This window comes from Mastigoproctus giganteus, chromosome 12 (assembly GCF_048544385.1).
Source record: "Mastigoproctus giganteus isolate SK-2022 chromosome 12, ASM4854438v1, whole genome shotgun sequence".
NCBI classification, from domain to species: Eukaryota; Metazoa; Arthropoda; class Arachnida; order Uropygi; family Thelyphonidae; genus Mastigoproctus; species Mastigoproctus giganteus.
In genome coordinates this window covers 170,123,866-170,144,017 of record NC_143586.1, presented here as the reverse complement: position 1 = coordinate 170,144,017, position 20,152 = coordinate 170,123,866, and the positions used below count along the sequence as shown (strand labels likewise).

At 40.0% G+C, this 20,152-nt stretch overlaps 1 protein-coding gene across 1 annotated transcript in view; it reads right to left on the bottom strand.

Annotated features, from left to right (window-relative positions):
• The window catches only part of Abcd3 (ATP binding cassette subfamily D member Pmp70), a 461,674-nt gene that overhangs the window by 312,619 nt on the left and 128,903 nt on the right, over positions 1–20,152 (bottom strand). The window contains exon 9 of the mRNA XM_090386468.1: positions 18,059–18,182. Coding sequence (XP_090242594.1) covers positions 18,059–18,182 — 124 coding nt within the window. The remainder of the gene's footprint in view (positions 1–18,058; positions 18,183–20,152) is intronic.

The following is a 20,152-nucleotide window of genomic DNA, read 5'->3' as shown; positions in this document are numbered from 1 at the left end:
TGAGAAGTATAACAAAAATCCCTTTAAATAATTTGAATGGGCTAGCAAGTATGACTAGGTTATTACGAGTGACTTCAGCCTACCTCTTATAGACTGGGATACACAGACTGAAAATACACTATATTGTAAACAGGGTTTTTAAACAAACTAGACGATGACTACTTATCCCAACAAGTCTGAGAAAGTACAAGGATCTCTAATATCCTAGATCTTGTTCCTACCAAGGAGCTTAACAATGGGCGACTATTAAATAATGAGACTGCATGGACAGCCACTATACAACATTTGCCACCTTTTGTGAAATTAAGGCACAACGGTTGACCCTGAGCCTTCCCTAGTTGTCTCCAAGTCATGTTCCAAATGCTCCACTTGCTTTGCAGTGAGACAAGTTTTCATTACCTTGTGTTTTTGCAGTTTACCGTAAAAAGGACAGACAAAAGAATCAAACAAATCAACCTCAAATTTTTATTAAAACTAAAGAAAACACCAACTGAGAGTTATGAACTGTTACATCAAGTTTATGGGGAAGATACTATCAGGATCTCATGTGTTTGAATGGCACAAAAGATTTTTAGAAGGAAGAGAAAATGTGGAAGAAGAACAACCAAGCTGTCTGGCATCCATGAAAACTGATAAAAATGTGGACCAGGTAAGGCCAGTGATTAGAAGTGATTGTCGTTTAAACATTAGAATGGTCAATCAAACATACTACATTAAAGTTCTGACAAGGCTACAAGAAAAAATTCAATGGAACAGACTTGAATTGTGGAAGGATGGTTGGATGCTCCAACACACAATGCATTCTCTGTTCAACAGTTTCTGGTTAAAAAACAAATCCTCTGTGTAAATATACACCTTACTCGCCAAAGTTAGATCCTTGTGACTTTTTCTCTTCCCTAAACTGAAAAGTGTGAGACAACTTGTACACTCTTCAGTTTAGGGAAGAGAAAAAGAAAGTGTACAACTCTTACTTAAGGGAACCCATTTTCAGTCCACAGAAGACAGGGAAAAAAAAAAAAAAAACCAATGTGTTAAAAGGACTCTCGGAATGACTTCCAGAAATGTTTCTGTATTTGGAAGAAATGTATGAAACAGTGTGTGCAAGCCCAAGGAAATTATTTTGAAGGGGGATAACCTATAAGGTATGAAATCATTGATTATATTTATTTCATTGCAACAGTCTTGTTATTTAATAGCCACACCTCGTAACTGGAGCAAAAACCTGCATGAGAGAACCAAGAGCAAGCAGTAGCCAAATACTATAAAATGGATTATATCTCATGACTGGACCCTATGTAAGGGAACTATAATGAAACAAGATATTTCTTGGGTTTGATTAACTGGAGTGACTACTGTTATGTGTTGTATACATAACAGTAGGGGAAATGTTCAAGGGATTTATCCTTAAAGCCAAGAACATATTCAAAACCAGTGGTCAAATTCCATAAACATAAGATACCAAAATGGATGATGGGTGGGGTTAAGAGTTTGATTCGAAAAAAGAAACAAGCATGAGACATTTAGAGACAATCCTGTGCTTTCCAATTTGTATGAGCATTATAAGATACATATAACAATGCCACTGATGGAGTAAGACAGGCAAAAGCTGACCGTGAGAAAGAACTAGAAAAGAGAGCTCAAAACAGGGATAAGGAATTTTTCTCATATGTGAACATGAGAAAGTAAATCCAAAGGTCCTCTAATTGGTTACAGTGAAAGGTACATAGAAATCCAGCAGAAATCACACTTCTCATCAATATTTAGTCAAAAGCAAGCTTGAAACTCTGGGGAATATTAAGGTATCAGACTGCTGTAAAATAAGATCATATAATGATCTCAGACAAGAATTTCTTAAAAAAGGCTACTGAGATTAAAGGAGGGCAAAGCTCCAGGGGAAGATGGTACGCATATGCAGTTGTAATTAAAAAGGCTGCATATGAGAGTATCAAACTATTAGGAATGCTAATGAGAGCATCATTGGATAAAATCTCCAGGAAAGTTCCCTGCTAATGTCTCCTCAATCCAGTAAGATGGTATACAAAAGAGGAGGTAAGTAACTATAGGCCAGTGAGTTTGACTTCTGTGGTAGGGCAGATCATGGAGTCTATGGTTGAGGATGCCTTCAGGACCATCTTGAATTGATCCCAGCATGGGTTCATTAAGGAGTCAGGTCTGACCAATCTGTGAAATTCCTATGATGCAGTAGCAGTTGGATACAGGTAACAACTTGGACATTACACATCTAGATTTGAGTAAAGCTTTTGATACAGTCCCTCATGGAAAGCTGCTATAAAAGCTGACAGAGTGGTCAGGAGCGACAGTGCAGTAGCACACACTCTTTGAGTGGCCACGGTTCAGGGTTACATCATTGGAATCCAATGTGTGCAGCCGTAGGCCGCGACCCGTGGAATTCGGAAAGGGGGATCCTGTTTATTGTAAACACCTCTGATCTGGTGCTCATGCTGGAGTATAAACAAGTTGGAGTTATTGGTAAAATCCTAAAATGGATTGAAGGCTGGCTAAAAGACAGGAGACTTCATGAATAGTCAGGTGGACCAGCATAACAAGTGTGGTTTCTCAGGGCTCAGTCCCCTCGACGTGGGCACCTGTATATGGTGAGGGGACCTCCAAGTGATGCTGCTGATTTTCCAGATTAGCATCACTGGGATCTAAGGCCCATACCTTGGTTCCAGGGTTACATCGTTGGAATCCAATGTGTGTAGCCGTACGCCGTGACTCGTGGAATTCGGAAAGGGGGATCCTGGTTGTTGAGGGGCCCAGCCTTAATACACCACTTTGGCCCCTGCTTCGACAAGACGTGTGGTCCCGGACCAACCCGACTGGGATCAATTGGTGGGTGGTTCTTACTGCTAGGGTCAACTGCGTTCCAATAAGTCCTCCTCCCTTTGGTCCTGGGACGGGATCAAGGCTTATTGGAAACATGGGTATGGTGCTAGTTCACGAGTGGGCGTCCCCTCGTAGGGCTCCGTGGTGGGTGAGGTACTTAGGGCATCGGAAATTATCTTACTCATATGAGTAATTTAAATTCTATTTCTTCTGGGGCCCTAACAAGGCCCCTACCTAATCGAGACGATAACACAGACAACACCTCTGTCAAAAGAGCCAGAACTGAGGATAAAACACCATCTGTAACACCGCTTTTCCTCATTCTCCATTCCACTGGAGAGCAGTCAATTGGAAAGATGTCACCCTTCTTTATCCAGAAAGGATTAGAAGGGTTGGCAGGATCACCTAAATCTGTAAAACAACTGCGTTCTGGCGGCCTTTTGGTCAAAGCTACAACTATGAAACAGGCAGAAAAAATCCTGAAAGCCACATCAATAGGGGGAATACCTATCACCGTAACCCCCCACGAAACTTTGAACTCTTCACGAGGTGTCATTTCAGAGTGGGACCTACTCTTCGTGTCTCTGAAGAAGAGATCTGCTCTGAATTGAAAAAACAAGGAGTAACGGCTGTCAAAAGAATATCGATGTGAAAGGATGGGAATCTCGTCCCTACCCGAGTTCTCATCCTAACATTTAACACCCCATGGCCTCCAAGTTCCATCAAGGCAGGGTACTTAAACTGCCCAGTGAGAATTTATATTCCAAACCCACTGAGGTGTTTTAAATGCCAAAAATACGGCCACTCACAAACGGCTTGTCGTGGTAACCCTGCCTGTGCTCGACGTGGTGCGAAAGACCACAAGAGCAAGGAATGTTCAGCTTCCAAACCGATCTGTATAAATTGCCAAGGAGAGCACCCTGCCTACTTCAGAGCATGCCAGCGGTGGAAGGATGAAAAAGAGATTCAAAAACTAAAAACAGAGCTGAATATCTCTCCTACCCAGAGGCTAGAAAACGCATACAACCAATAAATAGCGGGAAGCCTTCATATGCCCAGGTTTCTGCGAAGTGCACTATCGGTACGCAAACTGAGATGACTGTACCACCAAGAGAGTCATTCACTCCGATTGCACGCTATTTATTGAGTTCACAAAAGCCCACCAAAAAAACACAGTCAGCTGCCACTCCTATATCCATACCTCCTAGTGCTCCACCACTACCAAAACCAAGTGGTAAAGAGCCACCAGTAATAACAGAAACAATGGATGTAGAGGACAAGGAGGTACCGGATGAATCAGTCTTGGAACCTCCTTGTCCTCTACATCCATTGTTTCTGTTATTACATGGGACAGCATCCAATCTTCCCCAAAAAATATAAATCCAAGACTGACAAAAGTAAGCCCTCAGCACCTCAGAAGCCGCCTGATGGACCCACCAAGCCAAAATAATGGCTAAATTCCTACAATGGGATTGTAGTGGATTCCGGCGAAATACTGATGACATCAAGGCCCTCCTGCAAAAGCATGAGCCAGTTTGCTTTTGCTTGCAGGAGACTTATCTAAAGGCAAATGATGATCCCACCATGCATAATATCACAATTTTTCATAAGGATAGAATTGCGGATGGTCCTGCTCATGGAGGAGTGGCTATCCTTGTGGGCAACCAGACCCCAGTTCAGCACTTGCTAGTTACAACCAGCATGGAGGCTGTTGCAATTCGCCTTACAGTGGGATTTTTATTAACTGTCTGCTCTATTTATTTGCCACCTGGGACTGACATCTCCCAGGAAGACCTTGATGATCTTGTAATGCAGTTGCCTCCCCCTTTCCTACTTCTCGGGGATTTTAATGGACATAACACCCTGTGGGGTAGTGCTAGCATCAATAGAAGGGGACGAGTCATAGAGTATATGCTAAATGACAATGACCTTTCCCTTCTAAATATCGGAACAAACACCTTCCACATGCCTACCCGTACGTTTTCTGCCATTGATCTATCTGCTCCCCTTCTCTACTCTCTTCACTCACTTGGGAAGGGGAGGAGAACCCATACGGAAGTGATCACTTCCCTGTGATAACCTCGTTACACAGTGGGAGACCGCGTCTTCCTTCAGGTTACCACGGTGAAAGACTGATCAGGCTGACTGGATTGTCTTCCAACATCAGGCAAATTTTGACCTCAGTACCGTCAGTCAGGAGCCGATCAATGATGCCATCACAGAAAATATCGTCCAAGCAGCAGCAAATGCCATCCCAAAAACATCTGCCTGGTTTCCACCATTTCCCAAACCCTGGTGGAATTCACAATGTACAGTAGCAAAAAAGGCTCAAAACAAAGCATGGGGGATATTCTGCCGATATCCTACCACAACCAATCTTATAGCCTTTAAACGCGCAAGAGCCAAAGCATGCTACATCTGCCTTCAGAGTCAAAAGGAATCGTGGATCCGTTTTACTTCATCAATTACTCAGTCCACTAGTACTAAGTTGGTCTGGGATAAAATCCAGAAAAATGAAGGGAAAATATACATCCCACACTTCTTCAATCCTAGATTATAATGGATGCACTATTGCAGATCCAACTGCAATAGCCAATTCTCTTGGGGGAAACATTCTCTAACATCTCTGCAACATCTTTGTATTCCCTAGAGTTCCTGGTCCTGAAACATAAAATTGAAAAACAGGCACTTAATTTTAAGTCTAAGAGCGTTTATCCCTAAAACAGGTCATTCACTATACAAGAACTGAAAAGAGCTCTCATTCTTTCCAAGGCAAGTGCTGTTGGACCAGATAGCATTCATTATGAAATGATCAAGCATCTTTCACCAAAATCTATGGATCATCTGCTCCTTCTATATAACAGAATCTTTATTGAAGGGCAGTTTCTGGATTCCTGGCGCAAGGCAATCATTCTTGCCTTTGCTAAGCCAGGAAAGGATCCAAAAGTCACTACTAATTATCGTCCTATTGCTCTGACTAGCTGTCTGTGCAAAATCCTGGAGAGAATGGTTAATTTTCGTTTAATATGGTATTTAGAATCAAATGACCTTCTCTCCAACATCCAGTGTGGCTTCCGAAGGAACGGGTCCACTCTGGACCATCTTATTAGACTGGAAACATCCATCTGGGATGCTTACCTAAAACGTAAACATTTGGTGTCTGTATTCTTTGACATGGAGAAAGCATATGACACAACTTGGAAATTTGGCATCTTAAAAGATTTGCATAGCCTTGGTCTTAGAGGGCATCTCCCCATTTTTATTAAAAACTTTTTAGCCAATTGATCTTTCCAAGTTCGTGTGGGATCCTCACTCTCTCGTTCCTTCAGCCAAGAGGAGGGAGTACCACAAGGATCAGTATTAAGTGTCACGCTTTTCGCCATCAAAGTAAATTCCATCACAGAACAACTTCCTCCAACTGTAAACAGTGCCCCCTCTATGTTGATGACTTAAGCATATTTTGTCAGTCATGCAACATGAGGGTTATTGAAAGATAACTGCAAAAAGCCACTGATCGCCTAAATTCGTGGGCACTGTCTAATGGATTCAGGTTCTCGCCACAGAAGACCATATGCGTACACTTTTGTCGTAAGCATAATCTTCATCCTGAACCTGAATTAAGGCTTGGACAAAATGCTATTCCAGTAGCGGCGGACACAAAATTCTTGGGACTCTTATTTGATAAAAAGCTGACCTTTCTGGATCACATCCATCAACTCCGTACAAAATGCACAAGAGGCTTGAATATTTTCCGCTCTCTCTCCTCTACATCTTGGGGTGTGGACCGATGCATCCTTCTACGGCTTTACCATGCACTTGTACAATCCAGACTAGATTACAGGTCCCTGGTATACAATTCGGCCAGAGACAGTGTACTTCGATGGCTGGATCCTGTCCATCATCAGGTTCTCCGCATCGCTATTGGAGCATATCAAACATCTTCTGTCCAGAGCTTATACATCGAAGCAAACGAACTAACATTATCGCTCCAACGCAAGCAGTTGTTTCTAAAGTATGCTTTAAAACTGAAATCCCTGCCAGACCATGCTACGTGGCCATTCGTTTTTGAGCCACGATGGGGAAATTTGTACAACACCCGTAAGACTGCCAATCGTCCTTTTGGTATTCGTCTCCAAGAGCTACTCAAAGAACTTAAGATCAAGATAGACAAGGTTGCCCAAACACCAAAGCAAGCCCCTCCACCCTGGCATGATCATGTTCCAGCTTGTGACTTGTCCCTTAAAAATTGGGGAAAGTCGGACACTCCATCATCTGTCTACCTGCAGCTTTATTCAGCACACAGAGCTGAACATTGACTTCGCGCCAGTTTACACAGACAGTTCGAAGTCAGAATCGTGTGTAGGATCTGCTGCTGTCTTTACAGACACCACTACATCGGAGCAGATTCTCTCTGAATGCAGCATATTTACTGCAGAGCTGCAAGCTATAGAGTTAGCCTTGGATCACATTAGTAAATGTTAATACCAATGGTTCATTTTATATTCTGACTCTATCAGCGTGTTACAGGCTTTAATAACTGTGAGATATAATCTTCATCCGGTTCTGTCTTGCATTCAGCAGAAGATTCACTTTCTCTATGAACGTGAATATGATATCCGCTTCTGCTGGATTTCCAGCCACATTGGGTTTAGAGGAAATGATTTGGCTGACACCGCAGCCAAATCAGCAATTCCCAATAATAATTGCTGCCTGTCAGTCCCCTATACAGACTACAGGCAAATAATACACCAAAAGATATACTCCCAATGGCAGGATTCGTGGAATAGACAGACTACGAATAAATTATATCGTATAAAGCCTGTAACTGAACCGTGGCAGTCTAGTCTGTGCAGGAATCGTAAGGAGGAAGTTGTTCTTGCCCGGACCAGCATAGGACATAGTCATTTGACTCATTCGTATTCACTGAGGGCTGATGATCCTCCTATGTGTGAGTCCTGTGACACAATTTTATCAATCAGCCACATTTTAATTGACTGTCCAGTTTTTAGCAATATACGTTTTACCACTTTTAACCATCTGACTGAGCCGTATATACACTCAGTCAGATTTTATCTGACAATGACCATGTGTCTGCTATTTTTAGCTTACTAAAATCAGTAAACCTTTTTACTCATATTTAAAAAATCTACCTTGTTATTGTTACTTGTTTATTGCTATTTGTCTTTTACAGTTTATACTTGTTTTTATACCTTGACTTAGTGACCTAATTTATTAGGCCACTGAAAGTTTTACTTTTTTATGACCAGGTTTTGGCACATTATAGCCTTAGTTGCTAATGCGCCAATAAAACCCAACCAACCAACCATCAGGGCTCAGTTTTGAATCAACTCATATTTTTGATTTTCATAAATGATATTGACAAGACCTTCACAACGAGATACCGGGTATTGCAATACCTTGATACAAAGTAAACTGTCAACGTTTGCTGATGATTTGAAGGTGGGAAGGTTGGGTTAACAATCCAAGACACGCCACATTGCTTTAAAAATACTTAGATTAGTTGCATATATGGTCCAAAAACTGGAAACTGAATTTTAATACTTGAAAATGTAAGGCTATTTATGAGAACAAAATCCTGGAGCCAAGCATAAGCTAGGGGAAGAGGAGCTAAAAGTGGTTCAAGATGAAAAAGACATAAGTTTATGATTCGGTTTGATGTGTAATTTCATATACAGCATAAACAAGTGCCTAGGAACACAGATGAAACCAAAGGCCCTATGGACAAAAAAAAAAAAACAAGATCTTTTGGAGAGGATTCAGAAAATGATTGGACTGGTGATGAGTGCAAAGCATTAGACATGGATGGGACAGAGGCAGTGAATTAAAGTTTAAAACAATATTAGATGATTACCTTACGGGAATGGGAATAGTATGAACATTCTGTTTTCTTTGAATTTTTTTTATTATATTTGATTTATTTAATTTTCGTACAAAAAAACATTTGCTTCTTTGTATCATTTGGCCTTACTAATACTAACAGATGAGACAAATGTATCAACATTTCATACGTTACCCTGTATATATTACTATATAATATCGGTGTAGATACACCATAGTTTACCCATAAATTAAACTACGTACATAGTGTGAAGGCATCGTCTTTAATTGTATCTCATATTGTGGCTACCTTCACAACAAGATACTAGGTATTGCACTACCTTGAATAAGTAATGCTTCTCTAGTAGAGAAGACTACTGTTATTTATTCTCAGTTGATACCACCACCCAGACGGTCACCATTTTAAAGCTGTTGGCCTATGATTGATGGGTGGGCAGGTACCCTGATAATGCAAACATGCCACCATCACAGTTGCTAAGTGGTTCCACAAGATGAGAGATGCCAAATGGTGTACAGACTGATACAGTATTTGAAGGTTCAATGCACAAGGCATAATATGATATGGGTTTAAATTAACTATATAATATTAGTAGTAGTGGTGGCATGTGATGCAAGAAAGCAAGCGTATGGGCTTATGGCATCAGCCAAAAAAAAAAAAAAAAAAAAATTACAAAACAATCTCTCTAAATATTTGTCCAGTTCCTCCTTAAATTTATTTAACCTATTAACTTCCACAACGACAGATGGAAGTTTGTTCCAGCAATTAACCACCCACTGGCTAAACGCACATCTATTCTAAATTTGTCCTTCCTCGATTTCAATTTATGCCCCCTTAGGTTCATAATCTGAACAAGTGGAAGAATCCCATCAGAATTCAGTGTGCTCAACCCATTCAAGGCCTTATACACCTCAATCAGATCACCTCGCAGGTGCCTAGTCTCCACCTGCTCCAATTTTCAGAATTTAAGCCTCTCACCTTCATTCCCCTCACCAATCTTGTTGCTCTTCTCTGTACACACTCAAGCAAATCTATGTCCTTCCTAAAATGAGGCCTCCAGACCTGCACACAGTACTCAAGGTTTGGCCTGACCATTGCCTTATACAGAGGGACAATCACCTCCTTTTCCCTGCTAACAAAATTCCTGTATATCATTGACAACACCCCACGACCTGCCCTGGCAGCCTGTCTGCATTGCTCAGAAAACTTCATATCTGACTGCACAATTACTCCCAGGTCTTTTTCATTTTCTACCTCCTTAAGTGTAGTACTACATAATTGGTACGTTTCTCTGGGGTTACTTCTACCCATATGCAGTAGTACTTTGCATTTTTCAATGTTAAATTTCAGATGCCACTTCTCAGCCCATCTGCCCAAACTTTCTAGATCCTGTTGCAGTAACACACTGCCATTACTGTCATTAACAACCCTACCAACCTTTGTATCATCTGCAAACTTTGATACTAAGCCTGATATACCTTCATCAATACCATTGATAAATATACAAAACAACAGTGGACCCAACACAGAACCATGTGAGACTCCACTAATAACATTAGTCCATGAAGAGCAGCACCCATTGATTACCACCCTCTGTCTTCTCCCACTTAACCATCCTTTTATCCATTGTAGCAACTTACCCTTAATACCATTCTGCTCCAATTTGTACAGTAGTCTTCCATGCGCAACAGTGTAAAAAGCTTTCCTGAAATCCAAGTATATGATATGAAAATTATTTTTTGTATCCAGTTCCTTTGTAACCACATCATAATAACTAATCAAATTTGTCAGACAAGACTTTCCCTTAACAAACCCATGCTGTGTCTGAATTATTGCTGCAGTCTTGTCTAGACGATCCTGCAATGCATCTTTAACCAGTGACTCCATTATTTTACCCAGAACAGAAGTTAAACTAACTGGTCTGTAATTACTCGTGTCACCCTTCAATCCCCCTTTGTGAATTGGGGACACAATTGCACATCTCCAGTCCGTGGGGACCTCCTCTGAGTCCAAGGATGCTCTCATAATTATGGCTAAGGGTTTGCTTACTTCCTTTGCCGCCTTCTTTAATATAACTGGGTAGATCCTATCCACCCCAGGTGCCTTTTTTATGTTTAACTGCAACAATTTCTCCCCCACTTTGTTCTCAGTTATTACAAAATCATTAAGCACCCTGTTACAATTTGATAAGCTTGTGGCATTTTCAAACCGTAATAACTCCTCATGTGTGAATGTAGATGCAAAATACTCATTCAGTTTGTTTGCTATCTGAGCAGGATCATCAACAGTCAAACCATGGATATCAAGTGGACCAATCAGATTCATCCTCTTCCTTTTAGAGTGTATATAAGTAAAGAAATCCTTGCTGTTTTTCTTAGCATCCTTTGCCAAAGATTTCTCGTAATCTGCCTTTGCCTGCCTAACCTCCTTTGTGACTTCATTACAGACAAGCTTATATATATCATAGGCTTCTGTGTTGCCTGATAATTTATATGCATCCCATGCATTTTTCTTCTCTGCCACAAGTCTCATTAGTTCATTTGACAACCATTTAGGCCCCTTGAACAATATTTCTTAATAGGTATGAAACGTTTAGTAGCTTCCACTATTAATTCCTCGAATGCTTCCCACTTAGAATTTGCTGTTGGTAACATCATCAGTTGGTCCCACTGTACAGAATTTAAAAACTGTCTGAGACCAAAAAAAAAAAAAGTGTAGATACACCATAATTTACCCATCAATTAAACTACGTAAGTAGTGTGAAGGCATCGTTTTTAATTGTATCTCATATTGTGGCTACCTTCACAACGAGATACCAGGTATTGCATTACCTTAAATAACCCTTCTCTAGTAGAGAAGACTACTGTTATTTATTCTCAGTGGATACCACCACCCAGATGGTCAACCATTTCAAAGCTGTTGGCCTATCATCATTGGGTGGGCAGGTACCCTCAAAATGCAAACATGCCATCACAGTTGCGAAATGTTTGCATTATCAGGGTACCTGCCCACCCACTAACATATGAATTCATATGAGTTCAAACACATTCTTGTGAGCTTTTGACCAAGTGCATAAGAGTTCATTGATGACCCCCCACATGCGTACGTGTTAACACACAATCAGAATGAGTCAGCTAATTCTCGAGCACCCCCTTGCCCAACGTGCAACATACCTACATATCAATAGGTTACCTTCACAACGAGAATCTTTCCGTGTATATGCAATCGCAGGACCAGATTTCACTTTTTTCCAAAGGATTAAATCGATACAACTGATTATATAAATAAGTTTGATTCAATTATATCAGATACCTCCACTTACCCTGAAGTAAACCCAGTACTATTTACCAATTTGGTCAATTAGTACAATAAAACATTAACCAGGTATCGAAAAAATGACTACATTACTATGTCTCAGTTAAAGGAATTGAAGGCCAGAACATACAACATTCCTTCACTTTTAGGTCAGGCAAAACTGCGATAAAACCAGATTTCCTATTCGGCCCACTGTTTCTTACAGAAACTCTGGCATTTTCATCCTTAGCCACACATGTATATAGTATTATAAACAATTATATACAATTTGGGATAAAAAAAAAAAACTATGATACATTAATTAATAACCTTGAGGACTGTAGACTTGGCAATAATGATAATTTATTCTCACTGCATGTTACTTCGCTATATACGAATATAAACATTGAATACACATTAGATATACTACAATGTTGGTCAAGATTTTTGCAATTCTCTGGTGAATGCTAAGTTTTCATTTATATTTAGTCATTTTATTGACATAATTGTTATACTGAATTATTTTCTATAAGTGGCTTTATAGTTCTAGCCAAACTCCATGGCTTATTCTGAATTTAGATAGCAATTTTGAAATTTAATGCTTAGTGTCCATAGATTTTACATTTGTAACTTCCCGCCTTTGTTATGTTGTTGTTGTTATTTGGTTTTTAGGAGCATTAGCAACTAAGGCCATATTGCTCCGGGATATGCGGTGGTCAATCCCTGACCTTTCCGCATCCTCCGTATTTGGTGGTGACGGGCTCGAACCCCGGTCTAATCAAGAAGAGTGTGCTACTCACTGCTGCTCCTTCCCACCTGGCTACGGAGGCGCCTTTGTTATACGATACGAAATACCGTAAGGTTTAACGTAAAACTAGATAGCGAAATATGTAGCAGTGTATTAGAAATCTGTTAGATTAGTATAGCATTATCAATAAAATTTATTAATCTTATAAAATTTCATTGTTAATTAAATTATACTTAAACGGAATCATGACCCAGACTAAAGCAGCAAAGCACCGTTTACAGACCAGAGTGCTGTGGGTGGAGGGAGAACTAAAGGGGGTGATTCTCCAATGCATCACAGTCTAAAACAATAAAAGAAATGTGAAATGTTTGCAGACCTGTCTAGAGGACATGATCTAGCCAAGGAGGATGCTTTGTGTGTGTGTGTGTGTGCTAGGTGCAGAGATTGTGAAGAAATTAGGCACCAATTGAGCGTTCTGATGGACATCTACGAGAGTTTGAGGTGTAGGGTAAATGCCCTAGAAGAAATTAATATGAGGGGCCTATCAAGCTCTCAGTTGCCCAACTCAATGCCAGAGCTCACTCCTATGCATCGGGTAACACACCAGCAATCTCTAAGGCAGAATGCACTGGTCCCACAGGAATTAGTTATTGTCGGTGACTCGATTGTCAGGGAGACGGGGAATATAGTATGCAAAAAGGATAGGTGGAACAGAACCAGGGTATGTCTACCAGGGGAAAAACTTGATGACGTAGGGCAGATATCATCTTTGAAGGGCACAAAAGGTGATATTGTTGTACACATTGGTGCTAATGACCTTAACAGTAAGAGATCTGCAGATTTACTTAACAAGTACAGGTCAATGCTGAAAAAAATTTGCGAGTTAGGGTTAATGTGAAAGTGTCTGCAATTCAGCATAGACACGATAGGAGTGAGTATATGATGAGAGCCTTGTCAAACAATTCGGCCCGGGAGAGATTGTGCAAAGCTCACGGAGTAGAATTTTTTCAGTGTGGTCAGTGCTTGCTAACAGGAGAGACTGCTTCTACAGAGATGGGATACACTTAAATAGAAAGAGCGCAAGAAAATTTGCTGATGCTATCGAGGCAGTGTTAGGTGGGTCGTAAAACTGCTAGTTTGGGGGATTCACAGACTAAAAGATTAAAGAAAGACTAAAAGATAAGCCGCAGGAAGAGGTGAAAGTGATTCTTGCACTGCTTCTATTGTAATGAGCAGCAGCCTAGAGAGCAAGGATTTCAAGAGCTGCTGGGAGTCATTAAGGAACAAGTAAATACATAGGCTGTGTTAGGATAACTAAGAGTAAGAACAAGTGCATGTACACTAATGCTAGAAGTATAGTAAATAAAATTGATGAATTTGAAGTGCTGATCATGACATCAAAGGCAGATATTGTTGGGATATCAGAGACATGGTGTCACAAATATAAGCAGTGCAGAATTGGAAATACATGAGAATATTATATTAACGTTCGCTGTCCATAACTAATTTCCAATTCGTGGTCTTTTATGCACATGCGCAAAGAGAAATAATCTCTATTTAAGATCCATGCTCACACATACTAATTTTTCATAATGTTTTTCTATTCCTGTGATCACAACATACGGTCGAAAAGCTCTGTCAGCTTCAGGAAGGAAAATCGTTTTTCAAAATTTGCGCTAAAATTCTTTTAATTTTTTAATTGTTCTTTAATTGTTTTTAAATGTCTTAATTGTTTTTTAATTATTTTCAATTTATTATTTTTTAAGGTAATCATTTTGTGTTAATGTTATATTCATATTAATTTCTGCAGAGTAGCATACTGAATTGTTCTCTGTATAATATTGACAAATTTCTATTTAAGAAAATTAATAAATTTAAGAAAATCATAAAATCTAAGGAAGTGCATCCAGCTGACATGGGTGGACAGTGCAAATGTTGAATCTGTTTGGTGTAACATAAACACAGGAAAAGGGGAAATGAGAGTAGGATTATGTTATAGACCTAATGAAGCTGATGAGTACAATGAACAGTTGTGCAGAGAAATAAAATGGGCCAATAAATCAGAATGTCTTGTATTGAGGGATTTTAACAGATATTGACTAGAACTTGTGGGTTGATCACTTGCATGCTAGCAAGACCTTTGTGGATTTATTGGAGGATTGTTTTTAACAGCAACATGTTTGAGGGGCAACCAGAGGGAGTAATACCCTTGATCTGATTATCAGCAGTGATGATGATGCATGCATTAGAAATGTGCAGATAAAGGAACCACTAGGTGACAAGTGACCACAGTGTACTGATGTGGGATTTACTTAAATATGTAACTACGAGCAAGGGTAAAGGGAAGCGTTTTTGTTTTCATAAAGGTGATTACAGAGGTCTCAGACAGTTTTTAAATTCTATAGAGTGGGATCAACTGATGATGTTACCAACAGTGAATTCTAAATGGGAAGCCTCCTAAGGAACTGGATGCACTTCCTTAGGAGGCTACTAGGCTTTTCATACCAACTAAAAAATACTGTTAAAGGTTCAGGAAGTGGCAACTGAAGTTTAACATTGACAAATGCAAAGTACTACATATCGGTTGCAGTAACCCAAGAGAAATGTACCATCTCTGTGGTACTACACTCAGGGAGGTGGAGAATGAAAAGGTCCTGGGGTGGGGTAATTTTGCAGTCAGATATGAAGTTCTCTGAGCAGTGCAGACGGGCTGCCAGAGCAGGTCATGGAGTTTTGTCAATGATATATAGGAATTTTACTAGTAGAGACAAGGAGCTGATCATCCCTTTGTATAAGGCAATGGTCAGCCACACTTTGAGTACTGTATACAGGTATGGAACCTCATTTTAAGAGGGTTTGGAGTTGCTAGAATGAGTACAGAGAAGGGCAACAAGGTTGGTGAGAGGAATAAAGGGGTGTGCTTATGAAGAAAGGCTTAAGTTGCTGCATCTGGAGACTAGGCACCTGCAAGGTGATCTCATTGAGGTGTATAAGGTCATGAATGGTTTGAGCAGGATCAATGCTGACGGGATACTTCTGCTTGCTCAAACTAAGAACCTGAGGGGGCATAGATTCAAATTGAGGAAAGACAGTTGTAGAATAGATGTGCGGAGGTTTGCCTTTAGCCAACGGGTGGTTGATTGCTGGAAAAGACTTCCATCTGTTGTTGTTGTGGAAGTTGATAGCTTAAATAAATTTAAGGCTGAACTAGACAAACATTTGGAGCTAGGGGATGGGTGAAATAAGGGTTTTTTTTTTTTTTTTTTGGCTGATGCTATATAAGCTTGCTTTCTTGCATCATGTGCCCTTGTTAATGCTAATATTTCTTAGTTGGTACGAAAAGCCTAGTAGCTTCGAAGATTAATTCCTTGAATGCTTCCCATTTCGAATTTGCTATTGGCAACATCATTAGTTAGTCCCTAGTCCCACTGTATAGAATTTAAAAACTGTCTGAGACCACTGTAATCACCTTTACAAATGCAAAATCCCTTCCCTTTATCCCTGATAGCAGTATCATCTTTGAATAAATCCCGCATCACTGCTACCTAGTGGTTCCTTTATCTAAAGATTCTTAATGCATGGATAATCACTGCTGATAATCAGATCAAGAGTATTACTCCCTCTGGTTGCCTATCTAACACATTCCTTTTGAAAAATGTCACCCAATAAATCCACAAAAAACGTCTTGCTAGGTGTGCAAGTGACCAACCCACAAATTCCGGTCAATACTTGGAAAGTCAAACCTCCCATTATATGACATTCTGATTTACTGGCCCACTATTTCTATGTAAAGTTGTTCGTTGTACTCATCAGAGTCATTAGGCCTATAACACACTCCTAACTATTTTTGCTTTCCCAATGCTTATGTCACACCAAACTGATTCAACATTGTACTAGTCACTCATGTCAACTGACTAGGAATTTTGGGCCCAAGTGGCCTATTTGGCTAGGGATGGGGGGGGTCAGGGAGTGAGGGACCAGGTGTCCCTCGCCCCCATGGCTGCGAATTCGCCAGGTGCCGGAACTCAACATTTAACAGAACCACATGACACACCCACACTCTCACATACCACTGGCTTTGGCATATGCCTTACAGACAAAACCGCAGCATACAGGGGAAACCCCGGAGGATTTGAGAAACAAAAATAGTTTGAATACTTTGTTCTTTCTGTACACATTGCACTCCCCAAAACTCAAATTCTGCATTCCTTATATCCATGTAGCACTACATCTCTGATATCTCAAAAATATTCGCCTTCGATGTCTTGACCAGCACTTCAAATTCATCAAATTTATTTACTATACTCCTAGCATTGATGTACATGCAAGTATACATGCATCTGTTCAGTTACCCGAACACAGCCCATGTATTTACTTGTTTCATGATGACTCCCAGCAGTCCTAAAAATCCGTAGCACCTCGATTCCCAGGCTGTTGTTCATTTCAATAGAAGCAGTGCAAAAATTACTTTCACCTCTGCCTGAAGCCATTGTTAATCTATTAGTCTGTGTATTCCTTCCCATAAGTTAGCAGTTTTCCAACCCACCTAACACTGCCTCGATAGCATCAGCAAATATTCTTGCACCCTTTCTATTTAAGTGTATCCCATCCCTGTAGAAGCAGTCTCTCCTGTTAACAAGCACAAACCAAGCTGAGAAAAATTCTATTCCACAAAAGAGCCTTGTACAATCTCTCCAAAGCCAAATTGATAGACTCACCATGTGCTCCCTCCCATCGTGTCCTGGGCTGAATTGCAGACACTTTCAAATTCAACCCTAATTCACGTTTTTTTTTTTTTCAACATTGACCAGTACTTGCTAAGTAATTCCACAGATCTCCTACTCTTAATGCCATTAGTGCCAAAGTGTACAACAATATCATCTTTAGTGCCCTTAAAAGATGATTAACTACCTAGGAAGATTATGCAATGTTCTGATGGAGCAGAAAAACAACATTGCTATTATAGCAATTTACTTTAGGAAACTTTTCTGGGGTGGGGCCAAAATAGCCTGTTTTCCAATATCAAAAAAACTCACACTATGATATGACTCACAGTCAAGTTTTTTTTCTTAAGTAAAATTTTCAAAATAACTGGATTTTTGAAGTTTTATTGTATTAATTGCAAACAGAACTTAATATAACAATGAAAATCAAGTAGGCTTCAACTTATTAGTGTCCCCTCTTCTCATCAATTAATATTTATAGTTTTAATGTTAGCAATTACTAAGTTCTGTTGACGTTGGCCTTTACAAAAATATCAGTTAATTGAATGTTGACTAGAGCACAGTAAAAATATTAATATTCAAAAATACCTTGCTAATATTAGAATATAATTCTGTAATGCAGCTGCAGAATTTATCAACATCCTGTGTTAAGAGCTGATCTGGATTGGATATTCTGGAATCAAGGTTGCTCATCTTATAATAGGTAATACCACTGAAATGTAAGAATATATTCCATGATCAAGTTTAAAAACAAAGTTGAAAAAATAATTAATGGCAACACAAAACTACTATAATTATTTAATATATATCTTTAATTCCTACTGAATGAAAAAAAAAAAATCAACTGAGTGCCCCCCCCCCACATAACAGAAGGAACACATTATAGCCTTTATTTTCTCTCTCTCACACACACACGCCAAATTGTTTGGTCTCACAAAGAGATAGATGTAGGTTGCACAATTAACTAGTTTGTAGTTGCCTGATGTAGATACTGCCAATTTGGAATATTTAACAGAGATTTCTTCAATTTTTAATAGAAAAACTGTTGCAAACATCTACCTTTTAAAGTGACCCAAGAGAATGTTGTTTGTAAAATTGTTTGTTTGTTATAACCCTAATGGAGTTATAACAAACAATTTTAAGGACTAAAATGTTCCTGCTAAAATAAAGGAATAATATCACAATTAAGTGGGATTCCAATTACAGTATGAGTGTTAAACTGGGGCTTCAGCTGTTCAAACAAGTATGAAATCATGTGAGATTCTCTTCACCATGTGGTCATGATTACAAGAATATCATCAACATATCTGACCCACAATGCTGGTATTATATGAGTGCCTCCATTTCAAAATTTCCCATGTAAACCTCAGCAAGCAAGGGTGAGAAAATATTTATCATTCCAGGGTACCATGCAGGTAGAACTGTCCTGCAGTTATGTTCATAACATCAGGGATGAGGGACATGAGTCTGGTGACCTGTGTGGACACGAGTTGATTTTTATGATAGTGATGGCTTTAGATTCATCTAATGGTACATCTGCACACACACTCATGAGCCAAAACATTATGGCCACATACCTAATAGCATGTTGCACTGCCTTTCACCATAATAACCACTTGTACCTGAAGTGGCATCAGCTTCCTAAAACCACAGGTGGTGTCCACACAAGGCACTGGTGGGAACCGACAAATACTGCATTCTACCACATCTTCCAAATGTTCAATGGAATTGGTGTCGGGAATTTGGCAGCCATGGGGAATGAAATGCTTAGACATGAAATATTCTTGCACAATGTGGGCCTTATGACACTGCAATATCTTGTTTAAAAAGACCACAGCCATCTGGATATATGGTCACCGTGCAGGGAAAATCTTTGTCCAAAACAATGCTGGGTAGGATCTGGCAGTGAGAGTGTGTTCTATGGAAATGAGGGGATGTCCGCGATACCCTTATTCCCAAACCATGATACCACACCCCTGCTGGCATGTTTTTGTCCAACCATGCAGTCTGATTGTTGCTGTTCATCTGCTCGCCTTTGAATATGCACCCATCCATCAACATGATGGAGTTGAAATCTTAACTCATATGATTATGTGGCTCTTTTCCAGTCATCCAATGTCCAGGAACAGTGCTCCTGTGCCAACTGTTGACAGAGGTGTCGATGATTGTCAGTCAGCATGAGCACATGAATAGGTCACTTCTTTGTAGGCCTATCCACAAGAGCATCTGCTGGATGGTGTGCTCGGAAATGTTTCTGCGCACTCTGGATGTAGTCTGCCATTAAATGAGGGAGCATGAGCTGTCCATCTGTTGTCCTGGACAGCATGTGTCAACTGTCGTTCACCTCAACTGTCAAACCAGTGGTGGGTCTCCCATTCTGGCACATGGGGTTACGTATCCCTCTTCACCATACCTTCACTAAAGTAGCCTTCAAACAGCTGACAATGCCATCTCAGTGATGATATCTCATCATTCCCAGTTAAAATTCCATCGGATCCTACCCTTTCCCATTGCACAAGCTACATACTGACAAACTGGGAGTTGGTGACATCACTCCTAGGCACTGTGGGATGCATCCACTCGTGGAGACAGTTGTTTGTTATGATGTTTTTGCTCATGAGTGTACGGAGGTGATGTCAATTCTCTCTAGGATATAGCTATTGCATGTTTCAATAGCTATAT